The sequence below is a fragment of the Spea bombifrons genome, chromosome 4 (assembly GCF_027358695.1).
Source record: "Spea bombifrons isolate aSpeBom1 chromosome 4, aSpeBom1.2.pri, whole genome shotgun sequence".
Classification (NCBI taxonomy): domain Eukaryota; kingdom Metazoa; phylum Chordata; class Amphibia; order Anura; family Pelobatidae; genus Spea; species Spea bombifrons.
In genome coordinates this window covers 59,955,093-59,977,668 of record NC_071090.1, presented here as the reverse complement: position 1 = coordinate 59,977,668, position 22,576 = coordinate 59,955,093, and the positions used below count along the sequence as shown (strand labels likewise).

Below are 22,576 nucleotides of genomic sequence, written 5' to 3'. Positions count from 1 at the left end.
GTTAAAACATGTATTTTCGTTGTTTAACCCTCTTGCCCTTCTGGAGAAAATGTCCTGAATGAATATCACCTTTATGATGTGGAACGTCCTGCCTATGAAGGCTCAGCAGGCCTCCCTTTTGCAATAAAATCCTTGAAAACTCCCTATTCATTGCAGCACATCCCATCTGTCGGGGCCTAAACTGCGGAGAAGATTTGTGATTTCTGGCCCTTCACCTGCCCCTTTGGCCCTGTTGGCCCTTTTTCTTGGCTGCACCTGTCTGCAGCAGACTGTTTTTCAATCTGTTCAGTGTGGGGTTAAATATAACTAGTTCATCCCATTTCTCTGCTTGGGGGGTTGCTCTCTGTTTTGTTTTTCTGTTGCCATTGTCTTTTTGTTTTGATACAATCTAATTTTTAGAAATACTGTATTGAAAAATAACAAAAAAGCAATAATATTATAAATCTAAAATAATCAGTGTGAAGAATAAGATGCACCACATTCCGTCATTATTCAGGGCGGAACACTGTGTGGCTACAATGACTAAAATCAATTTATTACTTTAGCCTGAAGCGCGTTCTTTGTGAGTTTTATCATTCGTATTTCACCAAAATGCACATTTATGAAGTTATAGGTTCGGCTGATATACAGAGAGAACAATGGCCTAAAAGTAACAGTGCTTCTTGTAACACAGAGGTTCATTCAACGAACCTCAAGGAGAAATGTCTTCTCATCTTACCCTGATGATGCGTTTGTATTCTTTCTCATGGCGACACTCCCAAGGTCCCTTCAAAAGGAACAGCGAATAGATCTGGGTTTGATGCGCTTTAGTGGATAGAAAAAATATTTTAAAACTGGAAAGTTGGAGGCATAGTTGTCATGTAAAGAAGTTTTATTTTTCAGGGATGGTGGTAAGTAAATGGAGCAGCCTCCCATCAGATGTGGCTAATATAGTCAGGCCATTTAAACAAAGCTATGCGGAATCTGAGACAAGAGCAAGGGCTGATGAAGATCCGAGTCTTTCATCAGGAACAATGAGAATAGATGGCCAAATGGTTGTTATCTGCAGTCGTATTCTATGCTTTTATGTAACTGGAGTTTAAGACGTGTGTGAATAAACAGTGGAACATATTTAGTGTTTCCATCCGCCCCAGCAATGTAAGCATTAGGGAGCAAAGTGTGTATTCTTGTTGATCACGTTAGATGCATTCATTATTGTAATTAGTAATGGTAGAATGTTGGATTAAAAGTATGTAAGAACTTGTTTTTCACATTTTTCTATGGACCCCTGTCTGAAGAGTCTGGATATTCCGTTAGTCTATGAAACAAGCTGAGGGGCTCTAAGACTGTGTTGCTAGATGTAGATTGTAAGCTTTTTGAGCAAGGCTGTCCTCTTTTGTTTTTGTATGTCCAAATTGCTATGTGATGCAGTACTTGCGATATGTTATGTATACATTGTACAGTATAAATCAATTTTAATCGTAAATTATATGCTGCCTTCTATGTTCAAAATCTGAATGATTTTGCTCCTTGTAATCATCCTTGATCAGGAAAATATATGTGGGCATATTGGTCCAAGAGCAGATAGCACTTTTAATGATAGATGACGCCTTCCATCAGGTCAGCTTAGAAACTGATGACATTAGTCCATCTTCTTAAGGGGGGGGGGTCTGTGATAAAACTCCAACTGCATTTAGTACTGAAAACACTTCTGTTGTTGTTTTTATTTATGTTCCTGCTTTAAGTTAGGGGGTTATTTCCCGGTTCTGATGACCCCTCAAGACATCTTATGCAAAATGTCCCCTGTTTTTCATGATCCCATGGGGCATATGAATGATATTGTCAGTCTAAGCACTACTACATAACACATATGCGAGGACGTAGCCTTCACTATTGGAACCTCTTTTGTGATCAGGTCCTGACTGGCCATCTGGCACACCAGAACGTGCTGGGCTGCTGGCTGCGTAGCCAGCGGCAGATCAGGTGCTCCGGTGTATGGCCGGCTCTGTGTGGATGTAAAAAACATGCAGCTATGCACATCCAGCTGCGCACTTTCCTCATTTGGTGGCCACTGGCCTTAAAGTGCCAGGGCTGCTTAATCATTCCTACTGCGGTGATCCTGTTATAGTATTATCTGTTTTCTTATAGGTTGTATATCTGTCACTAAAATATAATGTGTATGAAGTATAGCTGTTACAGCTTGCCTGCCATTGTGAGTCCAAACTGCTTGCACAGCTAGAAAATTCCTTAAAACGACAATGCTGCTACAATTTTACTCCCGGTGCCTAATGTTTTGTGCTGCTTCCTATTCTTCCTTATGGGAATGTGTAGGCTGGCCTGTACGTCTTTGTCTTATTTCTAGATTGTAAGCTTGTTTGAGGAGGGCTCTCCTTACCTGTTGTTTCTGTAAGTCAAATGATGTTACGCACTACTTCTTATGTCCTACTGACCCATGTACAGTGCTGTGGAATATGCTGGTGCTATATAAAACAATAAATAATCCTAAACCCTAAGGTTCCATCCAAGGTGAATTTAGGGTTTATTTCTTATTTAAATGTTGGCTTGGTGGTACACAAGGCTATGAGAAAACTATTGCTTTGTAATATTCCAGTCTCTAATTTTCTGCATTATGTATTTTGGGATGTAGCCTTCAAGTATCAGAATAGTTTGCGGTTCAGCCCAGTACATTTCCAAATAAACATCAGCCGTCCACATAGGTTTTAATGATACCGATGTTTTCTAGGTATGATCATTTATCTTTAGGTAAATGTGCTTTTCAATCAGAATGAATGGGAATTATTGGGGATTATGGCAGTGCATTTATAGGAATGCTTTCTGTCAAAATGTCATGTGACACAAATTGAAGAACTGAAACTAATTTGGTCCTAGAGGTGTCCTTTCACAATTCGACCGATGCATTCATTTTAATTTGCATGCAGTAAAACTTCAGAAGTCCATGCAAAATTGAATTCGGTATGAGTTTTACACGAGAAGCTTCTTTTAATTGTATTGTAAAGGTACCAGAGTACCTATGGCATAAATTAACTAGACTGAGAAGCCAATTCAGTATTTCACATGTACCGTGCTGAAATGTGTAATGATCACCATGAACACGTCTCTGAGAAAATGCATTTCCTGATTTCTTAATACGCGAGTCATTTCCACTGGCAGATCATATCTTGCTGTTTAAGGGGCCTGAAGATGCAAAGCCAAGATATCTTGGTAATATGAAAGGGAAATATATTTGTGAGCATCAACTTTAGGTATGGCTGTTCAGCTGTTGTGCATGGAACACAACCGAAGATGGGCAAATTGGGAGCCAAACAGAAAGTTTTAGGAGCCAGAGATGAGACAAATCCATAAAGGTCACTGTAAAATAACTTAAAAGGTTGGCTGTCAGTGGTAGACTGAAAGGAGACATGGTATAAATTGGTTTATACCTTTTTTGTGTGTGTGCAGATTTTTTTTGTTTTAATCAATTACATGACCTGCCTCGTTAAATCGCTGAACGTCATAGACCTGTGATGTTCGTACAGCACTGATGATCTTGGCAGGTGCGCTACAATAGCATTACCTGTTGACCACTTCTGATATGATGGTAATCGTTACCTCTGTGTGCGTACTATTGGTCCTAGACAAGACATGCACTTCAATTATTCAAATGCTCTCTGAAAGAAAGCATGGTGTTCTTCCAGCCACTCATGGAAAATTGCAGTCACTGCACAGGTCTTTGAAAAATGTATGAGCATCTTCATTAGGCTATGACAAGGGTTTTTTTCCTGATCGCACCTGTCTGCTTTATCTATGTATGTTTTTGGTTTACTTGAGATAGGATTTTTAATTCTGTGTATACAATTGTTAGCTAAATGTCTAGCAAATATAAAAATATGTTTTTCTCTTCCCTAGCATTAGCAATTTACTTTGATGAATCTGTGCCCCCACCACCATCCAACTGGGATCATGCATATCTTGGATAAAATATAAATTTATTAATGTTTTTATAGCTTTTCTTTCTTAAAAGCTTACTAGATAAACTTTCACTAAAGCTAAAAACTTGGTAACATTTGACCTATATAAATAAATAATCATAACTGTGAACCTCTGGGCTTCGGCTACCCGGACGTTGCAGGAAACACCTCAATTTAAAAGGGAAATGGGCAGAGAGTGTGGCCGGTCAAGACCTCTCTCACGCGCCCGGAGGATTCGGGTGTTGACCCGGAGAAGAGGTGCTGTACCCGGAAAGTTCCCAGGTATGGATATAATGCTATAGCAAACATTCTCAGTACATGTATAGCTTAGACACACTCCTACTTGTAGTTATCTCTGTAGGTTTCGTTTTTGCCTTCAACTATGGGACTGTATCTGCAAATCTCATACTCCAGTGGTAAGGTCATATACTTAAAGAAATAACTGCCGTTCCGTTTGTGCTGTAGTGTATATTAGAAACATTATGCCGTGACATACCAGACTTTTTCATTAAAAATGTGACAACAAAGTGTAGCTCCTACAGTAATCCTGGACCCTGAGGTTTTTATTTCCATGATTTTTCAGGGTGTTGGCTATACTTTGTTTATATGCTTGTCCAGATTATTTAACAACCCTGTTAAGTAAATTTTATAGCAAATTTTAAATTTGAGCTGTTTTACTATGTCCAAATTGCTGATCTTGGTTTCAGAGGATAATTAACTTAAAATTTACTCTTGTTTCAACCTGAAATGATTTGTGCCTTTCAACTCTTATTTAGAAGAAATCATACCGTACAGAAGGTGGTACTATTATAATAATGATGCAATGCAGTACATCATATGGGTATTCTAGATAGGACAGGAGTGTGCTTCTAGGGCCACATCTGTCCTGTGGACTAGAGGACTGCACTGGGAGGCGGGTCCCGCGGGACCCGCCAAAAAACTTGCGGGCGGGAGCGGGTGGTCAGGCACTGTACCTGCGGGTCCCGGTAATCCCGCGCAGTCCCGCAAGGCTGCCTTCTTGCTGCTCCCTTACAATGTCTCCTAGCTTGCTCCGCCCAGGAACAAAACGGAGTCACCTGATGTGACGTCACTTCCTGTGACTCTGCCTTGTTCCTGGGCGGAGCAAGAGAAGAGACACCGTGAGGGAACAACTCGAGGGCAGCCGCGCGGGACTGCGCGGGAAATCAGGTAAGGAGGCGGGCATGATTGGCCACAAATGTGGCGGGAGCGGAACACCCACGTTGCGGGATCGGGATTAAAATCCGCGGGAGCGGGATTAAAAAAGTAGTCCCGCGCAGGGCTCTACTGTGGACTACCGGTTAGACAGCAGTAGTCTTTATAATAAAATGTTTGTCTTCGGCACCCAGATGGGAATAAATAAAACTGCGCTTTTCACGCTGACTTTGCCTACAATACGTGGGTTTTTTTTTTTTTTTTTTTTTGCCTTTCTGTGTAATGTTTGTGAAGGGGCCAGTCTATCTCAATAGAGGTTTTCTGCAATGGTGCGGCTTTAACCATTGTTCTTTTAAATGAGCCTAACTAATGGCCTTCAGGGGGCTGTACTAATTTGTTTATCATCTGATGTTCTGTTCCCTCTGTAATTTGAATACAACTTTTGCTAGTTGCTTAAAGTGGTCCTTCATGTTGGAGACCAGTGTCACCATCCAGCTGTCATTTCCTGACCGGTCACTTTTGTCATTTGTAAAACATGCTTTTACAGTCTAAAGCAGGTAGTTGAAAATAACAAAACGTGAAGTATAAAAAGTGATATTTATATATCTTGCAATTTGTGGCTTGTGCTGTTTTTAACCATACTCTGTGGAACCGCATCATATAACACACCCACTCTCTGAGCTATGCATGTCTCTGTGTCAGATGTACAGATGTGGTTTTGTTGTGATGCTTGGCAACATATTAAAATGAAGACCTAGAACTGGATTAGAACTCATTGATTTATTTTTATTTTTTTTTATCAATATGCATTCACTTGCCTGCTTTTAACACCCTTGCACCATACAACATGCTGTAGCAGGTTATGTTCATTCTCCATGCAAAGAGATCATAGAGCCTTGAAAAAATAAGCCAAGGCGTGCTCTAGTATTTCATGCCACTCAATTGCTGTGAAACTCTTCAGTTCATGTAGTCATGTGTCTGCATGTTTGTGTAGTAGGAGGGTCATCTGTGTTGTGTGAACTTGTCAAACACCTGTTTTACTTAAAAATTTCAAGACTGTGTACCCAGACATCTGTAAACTATGTTTTGCCTTTCAATGCACTGGACTATAGCAGTGATTCTCAACATTTTCCAGTTCACTAACACTAAAATCAGATATCAACCTGTCAATCAGGTGCTGCCCGAAGGAAAGCGAGGGAGAATTGATCCATTGGGTTTTTTAAGATGGGGGGGGTATTTTTTCCTCCAAAACAGGGTCCCATTTTATAATGAGGCATGCTCAACCTCATTGATCAAACACGCTGGCTTGAAGCAGGAAAGTTGCTCTGAAAAGACCCTCAACAAGCTAGTCCTGGGGCTGACTGGAGGTCTGTATCCCCTAAAAGGGTGGAAGAGACATTGTGGCCCGTAAGACCTTAAACTTAATATTATGTCATCTGCTGCTAAGACTGCTGCTGAATGCCTGGTCTTTGCACAACTGCCCATTTTGTTTTTTAACCCTAAAGTGTTAATTTTTATTTATTTTCATGTGTGGGGAGGGGGAAGTGTTCGAGGAACATGTTAGTGCAGATCCATAGAGTTAAGGTAAAAATTCATAAAAAAAAAAATAATAATAAAAAAAATATATATAAATTTATTTATTTTTTTAAAGTGGCTGTACACGATCCAATTTTAATCCTCTCGTGTCCAGAAAACATGACATACCCCTTTAAGGTGGTCTATCACATGCATGTAGACCTGTTTGGCTGAACACATCTCCAGTATATACGATGGCTGGAGCGTCATTTTAACATGGTGGACAACTCGGTGTGTTTTGGATACCACCAACTCGTGTTCTCTCAATGACTGTCCTCTGCAGCAAAGAATAGAGTGGACAGCAGGCAGAAGTGAGCATCGCCATGTTTGAAGACCCAAAGAGATTCTCCTGCAGGAATAGCTTGAATCGTCCTGTGCAGTGGATTATTTTTTCAGATTTCTTTAAAATTTCCTCACAGATTGAATTATACAGGGCCACTTAAAAACGACATTTTAAAAGAAATATCGGGATAGCCGTTCACAATGCATAAGTGTGCCTTGATCAACGAGTTGAAACTCTCCTACAAACATAAATGCAAACTCCTGTTTTAGTAAACCGTTATGTATATGTGTGAAGATATTTTTGGGGAGTGCTATGTAAATTACTCACTTTTGTGCAAACATATTATAGCAAATTATCGTCTCTCATAGTTGTATAACCATTTAGAACGTGGTTTGTATCAGCCACATTTCTCAGTGGTTTCACAGACTATTTTTCTTTGTGTCTCAGGTTGTAGCAAGTTTCCTCTCTTGCCCAAGTATTGAGATTACAAGCCTGTTTACTGTTTCAAGCATTTCCTCACCGGGGCAACTGTAACACTGCTGAGTTTTACAATATTTTTGTTCAAACGCATATTTTGTGTTTCCTTTGATTACTTTCTGGTTTTGCATCATCTTGATTCCAAGAATTTAACCAATCATCCTATTAAGTTAATTTCTGCTAAATACAAATTTCCTATATGAAAGAACACTCTGTAATACTCATGGATATGCATGTAAAATCTCCCAAGTTGGTATCCAATATATATATATATATATATATATATATATATATATATATATATATATATATATATATATATATATATATATATATATATATATATATATATATATATATATATATATATATAAAAATGTAAAATAACATTCCTTCATCTAACCTACTGAAGAACATATTTTGGATAAAAGTTGTCTTTCATCACCATGTAATTTTGTAACAGCTAACTAAATAGAAACATTGAAGTGTGTTTATAGTAAAAAAAAAATAAAAAAAAAAAAATAAATAAATATATATATATATATATATATATATATATATATATATATATATATATATATATATATATATATATATATATATACACCATATTTAACTGTATAATATAATGCTAAATAATTCCCCCCTTTTTAAGTTTTCTTATGGAGTGCTCTGGTATACTTAGCATTCTGTTATCTATATGGACAAAAGTATCGGGACACCAACAGGGACTTATGACATTGCATTCTAAATACATAGACATTAATATGTAGTTGGTTCCCCCTTTACAGCTATAACAGCTTCCACTCTTCTGGCAAGGCATTCCAGTGGCATTTTTTGCCTATTCTTCTAGTAGAGCGTTTGTGACGTCAGACACTGATGTTGGATCAGAAGGCCTGTCTCCCAAAGGGTTCTGATGGGATTGAGGTCAGGACTCTGTGCAGGCCAGTCAAGTTCTTCCACACTAAACTCATCCGACCATGTCTTTATGGACCTTGTTTTGTGGACTGGGTATAGTCATGCTGGAATAGAAAGGGGCCTTTTAAAACAATACCCAGTAGTCTATTCCCTTGAGGCCCAAAACATCAGTACAAAGGCATACCCATACACGCACATGGAATACCCGCTCAAGCGCTTGCTCTTAGACATACTTGCCCTAACACACACACACACACACAATCTCTCCTCCTTTTCCTTTATCTTGTTTCCATCTCCCTCTCCTTTTCTGTCTTCTTGATTTCCATGGTAGGCGTGAGAGGTCTCTTCATACAGACATCTGTTTTATTGGCCCCTTACTGTGCTCGCTGCTTTAGTGCATCAATTGCTGGAACACAGCGCGAGGGAGCACTGAAGCAGAGGTCTGTTAGGTCCTTCGTTTGGGCAGATTAGAGGGAGATCAATGATCTCTTCAACCCCTGAATAAGATGCCAAAGGAAGCCTTAGGAGTTTGCAGGATTAAGAGTTTGCAGGTGAGTTGTGGTTTCAGCTCCCTGACTTCACTATTCATTATGAGGGTCCCACCCTGCTGTAGGGATTGCTTGGCAGGTCCTGTACAAAGCGTGGTTAATTCAGTGAGATATCTTCAAAGCCTCCTGCTATGTTGCAGTGTGTATTATAAAGGGAAAGCCCAGCTCTTCTTGCAGCATGTTGGCCCTTAATCATTAACAGTGAATTGAGGGAATTGAAATCACAACTCTCCCCTTGGTAAATAAACCCCAATGTGTTTTATTATTGTCATCCATCAACTCTGAATGGATACTTCAATTGAATAATAATGTTATTACATAAGCTGAGACTATAGTGCTTAGTAATATAGATATTTGAGATATATATACCAACATTGTTGTGCTGATCCCTTAGGAGTGGTAAAGTTGGGGAGAAAAGACTGACACATTGATAACTGGTAAGGTAAGATTTAAGGTAGTAGAAGGGAGAGTGAAAAACCCTTCTATGTTAAATCAGGGTCATTAATGGGCAAAACCTGTTATGACATTTCTCAATAATGGCACATAATGCACAGCTTTAATTTGTATGGCCCGCCTTGCTGTGACAATATCTGCAACCAAAGAAAGTTTGTTCTTTGGCGAAAAGTCACCGGACGATATACCTCTGATCCAATGCACCTTTTCCATACCTTCTTATGATGTACATTATATGCCTGGAGCTTCGCTTTGCTGTCAAATATGATAACTGACATAGGTGTCTTGCAGCTCTGACCTAACAGAACAATTCTCTGCGTGCATAAAAATGAAATACATTGCCAAACAAGATTAGGCATGACCAAAAAAATGTGCCACATTTGTAAAATTTAAAACTAGAATTGAAGTAGAATTTTTCATATGAGGCTAATATTATGCCTTAAAACAGATGTAGGGCCTTTGTACAATTGTATTTATTCTTTAATCCTACTCTAAATGCTTTATCAATAAAAATCACTTGCCTAAAGTAGAAACTGCAGTTGTAGAGCTGGAGCTACCTGCCACGTCCATAGATTGTACAGTTCTTGCGATCGATTGGCTGCTTGAAGCACCCAATCGGTGGAAGGAAAGCACTCCAATTGAAATAAATTTGATCCATATCAGCACATGCACACAAGGGTCTTAATAGAGCCTGCTCGCAATGTTGTCGAGTCAGTGCTGGAGCTCACTGGCAAGTTTATCATGTGCTAGGAGATGCAAATGCATCTGGGAGACCTACTAGCTATCGTATGCATTCATGGCTGTAGCAAAGATCACCTCTTAGACACATTTAAAAACCCCTTAAGGACAATGGGTCCTTGAAAACCCATTGAAAACAATGCATTTTGAGCCCATACATGTACTGGCTTTGTCATTAAGGGGTTGAAAAAACTGTTTGGATAGGCCGTTCATGACTGTTGTAAATTAATTAAAGAATGAAGCATGCAGCAATTAAATTGCTAGTCAGCTGTATTTATATCTACTTTTGTCCGAACAGTTATATGGTTTTATAAGTTTATATTTATAGGTTGCATGTGTTTATTATGTTTTTTTTTATGCAATCTATACCAGTCTATTTTGAATATGAAGTGCTTTGTGATGCTATTGGCTTTCTTAGCATATGTGAATAAAGGCAATTTACAGTAAAGCAAAGTTTGGCTTTTTAAAAAAAATTATCTCAGGATATTTCCCTAGGTCGGCGTCTGCACCATTCTCTCTTTCCAAAGGCCATACCAAGTCCCATTAGATGCAGATTTACCTCCTGAAATTTACTTTTCTCATATTTGAGCCTAAAATACCTCTGGCTGTACAAGCTTCCCTGGTGATTTACACTGCTTTAGAGTATTAAAAGCTGTGACTTTCTACAGAGGCCTGCATGTGCCGGATTGGCCACGTTATATCAGCACTTGCTTTGCAGGAATCTGCTGTACCATATAATTAAAATTGTTTTCTGGAACACTGGAAATGGTTGGTTAAGCGTTGACAATCCTGATATTAATCCAAAATGGTTTCATTGTTGCAATAATACATCATGTACCTCCCCAGCTGTTTGTGAACTGTGACTTCCATCTTCAGCATGTCTGTGTATTGACAGTGGCTGCATTTACCTACTAGTTTCATGAGGTAGAAGAATGTGTTCCAGGATTTGTGGACACGTGGCTTATGTGGTGTTGAAAGCTTTTCAGTCATGATTCGTTTACTGAGCCATGCCCATACATATGCTATGCTGTATGTTAAATGCCCAAGCTGTCCATAGGTATATTATTATATTTTCTTTTTTTAAAGTAATATTTTGCTTCAGGTTATTGCCAGAGAAGCTGTATATGGTTGTTAAGTTTGTATGTGATTAATACTTTAGAGGAAAGAGCAAGACTGCACATCTAATAAGGATTAAAATGCTATGTATTGCAATAAATGGCACGACAAAGCGGAGCAGCTTCTTAATTATACAAATAGAGAAATCGCTTCTTTTTTATTATTTATGATTTTTTTTATATAGCTGAGGTTTCTGCCATTAAAAGCTCTTCCTATTAAGCAATGATAATAGATACATAAAACTACATAAACAAAAACATGAATATGTAGGTGCATACAAAACATTAAGAAATGTATCTAAAATGTAATGTTCTGTGTTTGTTTTTTTAAAATAATCATTCCTCGTATTTTAAACATAACTTCACTGTGCTCTTTTTAATTAAGTATGAACACTTGTGTCTTTCCTCTTGTACTTATTTTCTAAGTTCCTCAGCTTTTTCACCGTTTCTTATTTTCATTCAAAAAGCTTTTTGTATTTCCTCTGCAATATCATAGTATACGTTTTGCCATGTATGTTTTTGTTGCTATGAAATGTTGGCTTTTAATGACTCCTTGCACGCAGGGCTTTATTCGACAAAGTGGGAGTTTGCAGGATATCTGAATAGTGAGTTATTTTTCTCACGTAGTCTTCTCTGTATTTCTGGTATTGATGTTCTGCAGCTATGAGGCGAGCTTATTTGGGCTGTTGTGAAAGATCTAGCTAGACAGCCCTAGCTGGAAAAAGTACATTTTTGGTTTAATGAAAACGCACTTCTTAAGGAGTAGCTTTAATCATATTTTTGTACTGACAGGTGCAATTTAAAGATGAGTGTACAAATGATTTCTGTCATTTTGTTGGGAGAGTTTACCTATACATAGCGCTAGCTGCTTTGTTGGCAAATATATATAGATAAAAGGTTATTCCAATGTGAATAACCTGTCTCTTTCTGCAATCAACAATTGGTTGTGGCCTCATGGACTTGCCCAAACAGCTGTCTGATGAGAAACTGGAACAGGCTACACAGGTGGTGTGTGTGTGGTGAATATGTAAAGCTTGTACGAAACAAGTGAACATCATAGAGATATGATAGAAGCAGTTAAATGCATAAAATGAAATACATTTCAAGTACAGGAGATCTATTTCAAAGAAGGAGACATTTTTGAACAAGAGGTCAGAGGCTTAGTTGTCACGTAAGGAAGTTTTATTTTACCAAGAGTATGGTAGATGAGTGGTAGATCCTCCCATCAGAAGTGATTGATGCTGATTCAGTAATGGAGTTTAAAATGAATGACACACAGCTATCCTGAATCTAAGATGTGACCAAGGACTGATTAAAGTATGAGCCTATATTGAGATAGATGGGCAGACCAAATGGGCCAAATGCTTCTTAACTGAGTCAAATTTTCTGGCTAGATCACTAGAACTCAAATTTGTCAAGCACACAACATTTCTATCTGGGTTCAGGATATGTTATTCTTACGCGAGTATTGTTGCTATTATTGTGGGGTGGAAGGACCAACAGCAGCTCAGCTACTAAATGACAGACCATGCACCTCGGTGGCTGCTGAAGTGCGTATTGTGTTTAAAAACCTGATAAATGGATCTGGGTTCGCCAGGTACCTACTGTAAACTTTGATGGAGGAGGGATATATTGGTCTGGGACTGGTTTTCAGGTTTTGGGATAGGCCCCCTAGTTCCAGCGAAGGGTAATGTTAACACTACAGCATATAATGACATTTTAGACAATTGCATGCTTCCATGCTTGCACAAAGCAAGGTCCAAAAGACATGGTTTGATGAGTTTGGTCTGGAGGAGCACCAGTGCCTGACCTCACGAATGCAGTTTTGTTTGAATGGACACATTCCCACATGCACCTTCCAAAAACTTCTTTCCAGAAGAGTGGAGGCTGTTATAGCCTCAAATGGGGGGGGGGTCTAACCTCATTTTGCTTTTTACAGTTGTGGGTTGATACATTTTATATGCAGTAATACCTGAAGAATGTGCGTGATTAATCATCCCCCACCTCCCTAAAGCTGTTATCAAAATTGTTGCCTTGCTTGAGGTTTTACCCATAATTACAGAGCACTGAATGACAAACCAGATAATCTTGTTCTGTGAAACAGACACTTAAACATTTTAGGAAATAGTTTGTATAACAATCATTTGAAGTTTTCTTGTAATTCCTGTCAGTTTTATTGAAGTAAATAATGCTTGTAGTTGGGGTGTAAATAGGCAGTAGATGCATATTGACAGGTAGTACTTGGAACATGGGACATGGGCTTGCGTGACGCGACATTATCAGTGCTGTGGATCAGAAGACACTGAGAACAAAACGTAATGACTTTACCTAAGGTTACTGTGCTCTGTGCTTTATACGGAACTATTGGCGTGGAAATCTCCTGCTATGAGCACAAATGCTACACCATGACTACTACGAAACTGATCGGTGTAAGAGCATGTGGCCCAAGCAGTAGGGGCGGTCATGCTTTATGGTGGTAGAAGTGGAGATAAAAGCCTACTTCCAGAGTGCCATGTAATCCATGTGCTTTGCCATCTCGGTTGTCTGTAAACATCCGTACTTTAAAATCTTGCTGTACTGATAGACACTTTCTTTACATCATTATATATGAATACAGTTTGCAACACAGTCCTCAAGGAACATTTTAGCATTTAGGGATTATATCCCATTGAGTTCCACCAGGGTTATCCATAAAGCCCTGACCATTTGTTTCACAACATACGCTCTATTCGGCAGAATCTAGGAATGCGTTTTCAAGGGTTCAAAATGATAATTTAAATGGAACGCTCGGCTATCCTATGCATTAAAGTGGATGTGATGGCTGGAGTGTCCCTTAAAAACCTGAAATACATTTTATTACAAGTAGAAATAATATCCGTACACTGTACAACATACATTTTGTGTATGGTTTTATAACAGCGTAAAGCACATACTATAATGTATCCTGTTCCAACATCATCTGACACTTGGTTCTATAACTTAATCTTCAGCATATTTCACGCAGTCTCTACTCGCCGTTCCTATATGATTAAACATTGAAGAAAGACTAAAATATTGATTTTTTTTTTTTTTTTTTTTTTTTTTTTTTAGTCCATCTGAGGGCACCTGAATCTTTCCACACAACGTGTAACTTTTTTAGGCTTTCTCTTAATATTTTCTGAGTGCAATTTGTAGCATTTAGGTGCTCTGTGGCATGTGTTTGTATGTGGTGCCTTCAAGCTGTCAGTTGCGAAAAAAATGCATATTTCTGCTTGAACTTGGGGTGTGTTCTTACAACTAGTGATCAATCAAGTATATATTTTCAACTGTCTAGAAAAAACACATGGAAGAATGCTGAGCAGATGAGACCTTTTTTGTCCTGTCTGTATAAAGGATATTATTTTGAAAATAATGATATGTAGAATCATGTCTTTACCTATATGGAGGCAAATATTCCACTGCACATCACAAAGCTATATATATATGATAAAACATTTGTGAAGGATATTCCAGATAAAATGCAGATTCACACAAACAAATGATGACATATGACTGTGTATTCATAAATGTGTTGTAATCTCTAGAAAGCAGGTACACTTTCTCTGTTTCCAATTATATAATTTTATGGAGAGCCTCCTTTATACAGCTCTGTTAGCACTATGTAAGTAAACGATAATAGAGGCATTGTAATAATCTGTAAATGAGTTCATTTTGATTTGACATTAAGAAATGTTCCTGAAGCGTTTAGCAGTATAATACTCTGCTGTTTATGAATGGTCCCCGTAGTAAATACATCACCGCTAGTTTGGACACAGTGTGGGTGATCCCATTCCTTCATATGGTTATGTATTTAGAAGTTTAACTGGATCAGTTTTCACATGTGAAGTAACCATTAAGTGGTTAGCCTTAAATAAGATATACCCTTGGAAATCTTCACCCTCTTCAGACTGTAGATACTTTATCCAAACTGTAGATACTTTATACATCAAACTGATCACGGTTTAATTACTGTGCTAATTGGTTGAATCACGTGTAGAAGGTATAAAAAATTTTATTCAAAAGAGGGGGATTAAGAATTGCTAAACTCTGTACTTGTAGTCAATTTAAAAGTACCGTAATACTAGGGCTGTGTGTTTCAATGATATGTTGGACTGGTAATTATTGAGTCCATATCTCATATGTTTCATTTTTTTGCATGTATTTGCCATAAGCGTCTTGCCTAGGCAAATGAAACAAGCAGCTCCCTGAGCTTTTGTTTGTGCTACGACCTCCACAATCCTAAAATAGTATTTGAATGTGATCAGATTAGTCGAGGACCATAAGACCTGAAACACTGAACTGTGTTTCTGACTTCTCCTGCCTTAACACAGATCTACTGTTATGCTTCCTAGTTCCGCTTTGATGTACATGGAAGAAAATGCTGGCTGAGAGAGAGGCGACGCATACATGTACCTTGCCAGATGTCAAAAATTAGAGGCAAAATATTTTTCAAGTGTGTTTTTTTGCAAAATAAACCATGGTTTCTTGTTGTAAATATTATGAATTATTGGCATTTGAACAAGCATAATCTGTTATCACATACTTTGAATTTTCTGGGATTTCAAAATTTTCTTCAGTAGTGGACAATACACATATGATATCATTTAAAGTCAAATCTTGTTCTATTTAAAAGTGAAAAAAAAAATCAGTGGATGCGTAAACATGAAAGACCTAGTCGTATTTGATGGAACGTTTTAGTCATGCGTTCTATAAACAGCCAAGTAGAAATTGAATCTGCTCATAAAAGTTCCTTTCACAGCATTGACAATGTAAGCTAATGTGGCCTCATCTTAGTGCCAGGTGACAGACAGCTGTTTGATTTCATTTTTTAGCCAACAACATCTTCGTGGCTGGAAAATATCAGAGACGTCCCAGTTAGGGAGGTGGGTGGATATGCGGTATTGGTAATCTTGAGGGAAAAAGATTACTTGTGTAGCTACTGGTTTTCTGTGTCTGTCCGCACGTTCAGGTCTAACATGCTACTTATCCGCGCCTGACAATTCATATTTAAGAATTTATTATATAGAACTTTTATATACAGGGCATCCCTGGCAAGGATGTGCTAAATAAAAGTAAAATGCTAAAACGTTGACTCTTTTAATGAATATGACATTTGAGTGGTCCCTTTTTATTTTTTTCCCTCCTTTAAGGGGTTTAGAGATTTCTGCGCATTTGCTCTTCTCCTAGGCTTGCTGGGGATGTTTTTGAATACAGGCTGATCTCCTGCTGCCTGTGCCCATGTGGCATGCTCACCGCAAGAGTTTCTGGATGTATATCCATTTTTAATTGAACCCCAATAGAAGGGGTTGGTACTGTAGCTCTGGTGCAAAGTACTTTAATATGTAGCTGTTATGGACTACAGTTCACTCTTAGCAAGACTAGTTATGAAGTTTACTCCTATCAACTTCATCACCAGTCTGGCTAAGGGTGAATTGTAGTAAGTAACAACTCTTCCCTTATCCGCTTAAATTATCTTACTTAAATGGACACTACAGCCATTACATGCACTTTAATGCGTATGTGATGCCCCATTAAACTTTTTCTAGGGTTCCCTCTTGAAATGCACAGGGTGTGTGTGGGGTGGTTATGTAGAATCCCTCATATGCTTTTGCCCGGCGTCCAGGAGATGAGTTGGGCCAAACAAATCTGCATGCACATGATATGCTTACATCCAGTGCTGACTCGGCGGATATGAATAGTTCTTTAGTAAACTCTCCCTTTTTATGTAAGTAAATCACTTTCTTAAGAGTCACAAATCAGTAAGACAAACTTTTTTCAGAACATGTAGTATTTTTATTTGTTTTATAGAGTACTATCCTATTCCGTAGCAATGTTCAATGGGGTAATGCTTATGTGCCGATTTATAGATGAATCTTTATGAAATTCTGTTCTTGCCATTTAGTCAGCCCCCCTGTAAATGTCCCAGATCAGTGTTCTTTTTTTTTTCTTCCAGTGACACCATGTAGAAGGTTCATGAGGTCAGAGAAGAGATTAGAATTACAGTGAACAGCTCAGTCTCTGTTGGGGAACAGAACTTCTTGTGTTCCCTTTATACAAATACAGAACCAACTTCTCCATCTAAAATTAGCCACCATGTGGCTGTGTCCAATAATCACAATTTACATATGTGTTTTAATGTAAAACAAACCTCCTCATTCCTTCAAAGTCATGCATGAAAAATTGAGCTTCACGCAAGCCTTGTTTTTTTTTTTCATGCTAAATATTGGTGTGAAATCTGAGGTGGCCCGGTAAAACCCTGTGTAAAATCTCACACGGTTTAAGCTAAAGAGCTGAAAACCGCTTTATATAAGCCTTGCTGAATAGCAAGAGAATAAAAGCTTCAATTCATAGTGATATTTTTTTTAGACTCCGTAGAGAAGGTTCCCTGCTGCTGTTGTGTTTTGCATACGGTTCCAGATACCCCCTGGTATTCACAACTTGTTTGTATTTCTCCACCATAGCTGTCATGTCTAGGGGTAATAATATGGCCACAGGCCAAGGGAACTACGTGTAACGCAATGCAAAACAAAGTTCCCATTCATGTGGCATGAGAAACAATAATAGAAGGTAACAAATGTCTTTGTAGTATCTTTGTTTTAGTTTTGGTTCTAAATTGTTGTCCTATCTCTCCATTAAGTATGTATAAGAGCACACGGGGTTCTGCAGTGGACTATAATCTTATTTAATTGATAAATGCGATTTGTCATCTTCTGTTTTTTCCCGTGTGAATTTAGAGTGCGTCATTCTACAGTCCAGGGGAAAATTCTATTTTTGTTAGGTGTGTGCCTCCATCAGGCCGAGAAATATGTGACTTCTGTCTCTCTAATCATATGTGGGCTAAAAGTGGTCCTAGGGTGCCGTTTGAAAGTAGTCATATCACCATGACAACCCTTGATGACCAAATCGCCAAATGATGTTCCATGGGTTAATATGGTGATAACACTGTTTTTTTAAAGATCAGAATTGCTTTTTGTACATAGTCCCTCATGTTCAGAGCAAGTATGCAGTACTTTTTACATCCCCCAAGGTTTGTCACAATGTGGAATCTTATGAGCAGCTTTCAGTGAAGGTGTGCCTCTGATCGGTGAATACGGACAGATGCCCGAAGAAACAGAAATGTCAAATACCGAATATAAAGAAATAAATTCACCGTGCAAAACAACTGCCTCGCAAACAGCATCTTTGTTTAATGCATCCTTTATTAGTTTAAACTCCAGTGACTCATTCTTACTGGCTTCCTGTTATCCGAATCATTGAGCCAGCAGATGCATCAGTTTACGACATTGTGATAATGGACTTATGTTGGCGGCGAAGAGCAAGGCTTCTGTTTTTGAGGTTCCAGGTTCCACCCGTTATGTGATATGAACTGGTGTTTTTTTCGCAAATCAGGTTGTTGGTGCGTAATATTAAATAATGCATATGTTTTAAATAATTGAAACCTCTGTCTCTGCAGTTTATGAATCACTGTACAAGTCAGAGCAATTGGCAGACATTAATTAAAGGGACACGCCAGCTTTCTTGCCAGGTATTGGATGCTTCACGCAGCCAAAACCAACATGAATTTTTTTTCTCTCTCCAAATGAAGAATTCATAATAAGATATTTGCACACTACTTTTAATACGCATTGCTCATTAGCGGAGTCTGGAGTGTAACTTTGTTCTACTTTAGGGCCGTAACCTCTATTAAGGCAGAGTATTCAAGTGCAAGAGATTTACAGGAGGCAAAAGGCGATAGCGCTAAATAGTGACGCTGGCCATTTTTGTCTGCCTCCAAAGAGCTTTTATTTACTTAATTTTGGTTAAATTTGGTCAGCATGACATTTACTCATAGCCCTCATGTGAGATCTAAATCAAGGTGTGACAAGAGCCTCTTAGTAATAATTGATGTCCCACGTCCAGACTGTAATCATACACTAGTCTTTTAGAAAGCCTACAATTTTGTAGCAAATAGCTGGAGCCTGGTTAGTAATTTGTCATGTTTGAGACCTGGAGACGGTGTGAAGTAAGATTTACTACACACTTCCTGGTAAATGTTGAGGATAATTACATATTTGTGATATAATGGAGGTTTTCTTGTCTTTCGTGTATTGTAAGTCTTCTCATGTGTTAGTGACTTGGATTACAGATACATTGAATGTGTATTTTTATCCCTTTGTGACTAGTAATTCCGTTTTAAAATGTTTAGCAAATATTGAAAGTTCGGAACAGTTACTTTATCACCTTGGTAGATATCTCGTGGATACTTTGTTGCATAATCATTGAAGAGAATGGCCTTTCAGTGATTGATCTTATTTTGCATAATTTGTGCAAACTCAGGCAGATTTAGAACAAGACAAATAATATATATATATATATATATATATATATGTGTGTGTGTGTATAATTTATTTAAAATTATTATTTATATTTTTTTTTTTTCTTCAAATCGTAACTGATTTTTGTTGGTTTTAAGATGCAAATAGAACTAATTTTGCCAAAATGTAAAGTTTTATCCCTCAGGTATGTTTTTGTATTGAAAGCTGTAGTAAGTCACACCTTAAGGTGGACAGAAAATTAAAATTCAACAGAATTGCCTATTACTATACTTAAGCCTTCCCCACAACCTGACTACATGTGATTTATCTGACCGTGCCATACACCCCAGGCTTATAACATGAGTATTGTTACAGTCAAAGGGAAATTAAATTATCTGTGGAGAATATGCCTAATAGGTAGAACTGTTGCGTGCAAGGGAACAATATTCTGGTTCATCATGTTTCTCATTCAGATCGAGAGGAAGCAGAGAGACTTTTTTTGCATGTATATTTGTCATTAAGGCAGGAAGGAGTTGGCCAGTATGATGGTTTCAGACAAAAAATACGGTAGAATTTCTGACCTTAAGTGGGCAGTTGAGAAATACCAGTGTCTGTTCTTTAGATATATTTTTTCAGCATATGCTTAAAAAAGAGGAACTGAAGATGGCTGCAGTATAAGCAGCTAATATCTCCATAGTAGATGAGATCTGGAGATGTCAGTGGGTTGCAGAATTCAGGCAAATATAGAATGCATTGAATATGCAACTAAGTACAAATCTAGATTGTTATATTTATCTAATTACCTTTGCCTTCTAAATGATAAAGTATGGGTGTCAGGTGTGTTCAGGGTGCAAGTGTGTATGTATCTGTGTTTGTGCTAGTGTGTGTATTAGTTACCACGAGGGGACAAGGCTTTGGGGTGCACTTTACCTACACCCCTCTCATCCCTCCGTTAAGGGAGAGTATATAGAAAGCACTATAATTCCCACTTGGTTCACGGTTTTTGTATGTAGATCCTCAAAAGCAGACAGTCTAAATGTATCATCTTACTTATTGTTTACATACTTGAGTACATATAAAACATAACAACTTTTATCACTGTCCAAATACCTATGGACAATTCTATATATGTGCCTAGAGTGAGTGGACATATTTTCTTACTAATGTTTATAATTTTCACTTTTGTCTTATGCAGAATTCGACCACAGTTGGCCAAAGAAAAAATTGAAGGCTGTCATATTTGCACGTCTGTTACACCCGGAGAGCCTCAAGTACTGCTTGGGAAAGATAAAGCATTTACCTTCGACTATGTCTTTGACCTTGATTCAAGGCAGGATGAAATCTACACTCAGTGCACAGAAAAACTTATTGAAGGCTGCTTTGAAGGATACAATGCAACAATTTTTGCATATGGCCAAGTAAGTTGTTTTGTGGATCCATACCGTTTTTAGATTAGCATGCATTTTATCCTGTGGCTATCTTTGACCTTGATTGAAGGAAGTGGGCTATCTTCTGTAAATACTGTGAAAGACGTAATGATAGTGGCTTTGAGGGACTGATTTACTATGCAAGCATTTTTTTCTCTTTTTATAAAGAGAACCCAAAGTTGACTTTTGTATTATCTCTGACAACGAAGAAATTATCTGTCTAGTTCCTCTCTGTGTGAACGGTATTTTTATTCTGAACGAATTAGCGTGGAGCGTGTTTTTAATTTTTGTCTTTCAAGAGATCGTTATATTTCAGTTCTGCTTTTTAACTATTTGAAGTCCAGAGGGAATGTAATGCTCACCTTTGCAGAACTTAAACCTATGATGTTTTTACATTTTCTGTTTTATTACTGTCAACCCAGTGAGATTTACATTCTGTTTGCTGTGTTATCGGTTAAACTTTGCAATTTTTGATCAAAAAGTGCAATATTCAAAATCTAAAACGCCAAGATCTTATACAAAATGTTGGCAGTTCAGCTATTTCCAGGAAGCATGCAGTTCGCTTTTAATAAATATCTGCATCACTGTCTTTTTTTTAATTTTCTTTTCTTTTCATAGACGGGTTCTGGAAAAACCTACACCATGGGAACAGGATTTGACGTGAACCTATGTGAAGAAGAACAAGGCATCATCACCCGTGCTGTTAAGCATCTTTTCAAACTGATTGAGGAAAAAAAACAAGCTGCTCTGGAAGAAGGGCTTCCACCACCAGATTTTAAAGTCAATTCTCAATTTTTGGAGGTTTGTTTCATTTATTTGGCTCATTCAAAATGATTAATACTTGCTTGAGCAATTGAGTCCTCACTCATTTAACACATCACAGTATTCTTTCTCATCAGCATATAAAAGTGTTAATGCGTAGAATCAATTTTATAAAACGGCAGCAAAATGTTGATAAACCTTTTCCAAGTTCTAGGTGTCCTAGGTTTTAATGCATTCTTACTGGTACGCAGTATACCTTTTTTATACTGTGATTTTTTTCAGCAGACATCTCACAAGACTGCTATATAGAAAGTAGCATAATATTTGTGATTTCTATAAATTGTTAGATGACTGTTATTGCCTTTAATATATTATTCTACGAACAATGACTGTTGATCATGCCAAAAAAATCAACTTCAGGTTTTTGCTTTTTACACTCAAGATAGCTTAGATAATGTTGATAAAGTACTTTATAGGCTTATTTTAGGAGTTAAAAAAAAAATACTACCTATGCTCATTCAAGGCGGTCATATAGCATTAATTACATTGCAGGCATATTGATATGTATCAATATACTTTAGCTTCCTATTGCATCCATAAAGTATGTTTTAGTCAACTTTTGCACCTACATAACAAAAAGGGAACATTACGTTATGACATGTCAACCTGTATAAAAAAAATTCTGTCTATGTACACGGTACAAAAAACTTTCCTGTTGAAGAACTACTGTAAAGGGAACAGCCTAATTCTTTTTATAAGGGGCAGTAGGTAAATAAAAGGCACTGCACAGTGATCGTACGAATCACTGATAACAAAAACGAAGGGCAAAATCTCTGAAATTTCGTTAA

The 22,576-nt window shown here is 37.8% G+C and overlaps 1 protein-coding gene across 7 annotated transcripts in view; it reads left to right on the top strand.

The window, feature by feature from the left end:
• KIF21A (kinesin family member 21A) overlaps positions 1–22,576 on the top strand; it is a 60,554-nt gene that overhangs the window by 467 nt on the left and 37,511 nt on the right. For all 7 annotated transcript variants that reach the window (XM_053465363.1, XM_053465361.1, XM_053465360.1 and 4 more), the window contains exons 2-3: positions 20,735–20,957; positions 21,585–21,767. In XM_053465363.1, coding sequence (XP_053321338.1) covers positions 20,735–20,957; positions 21,585–21,767 — 406 coding nt within the window. The remainder of the gene's footprint in view (positions 1–20,734; positions 20,958–21,584; positions 21,768–22,576) is intronic.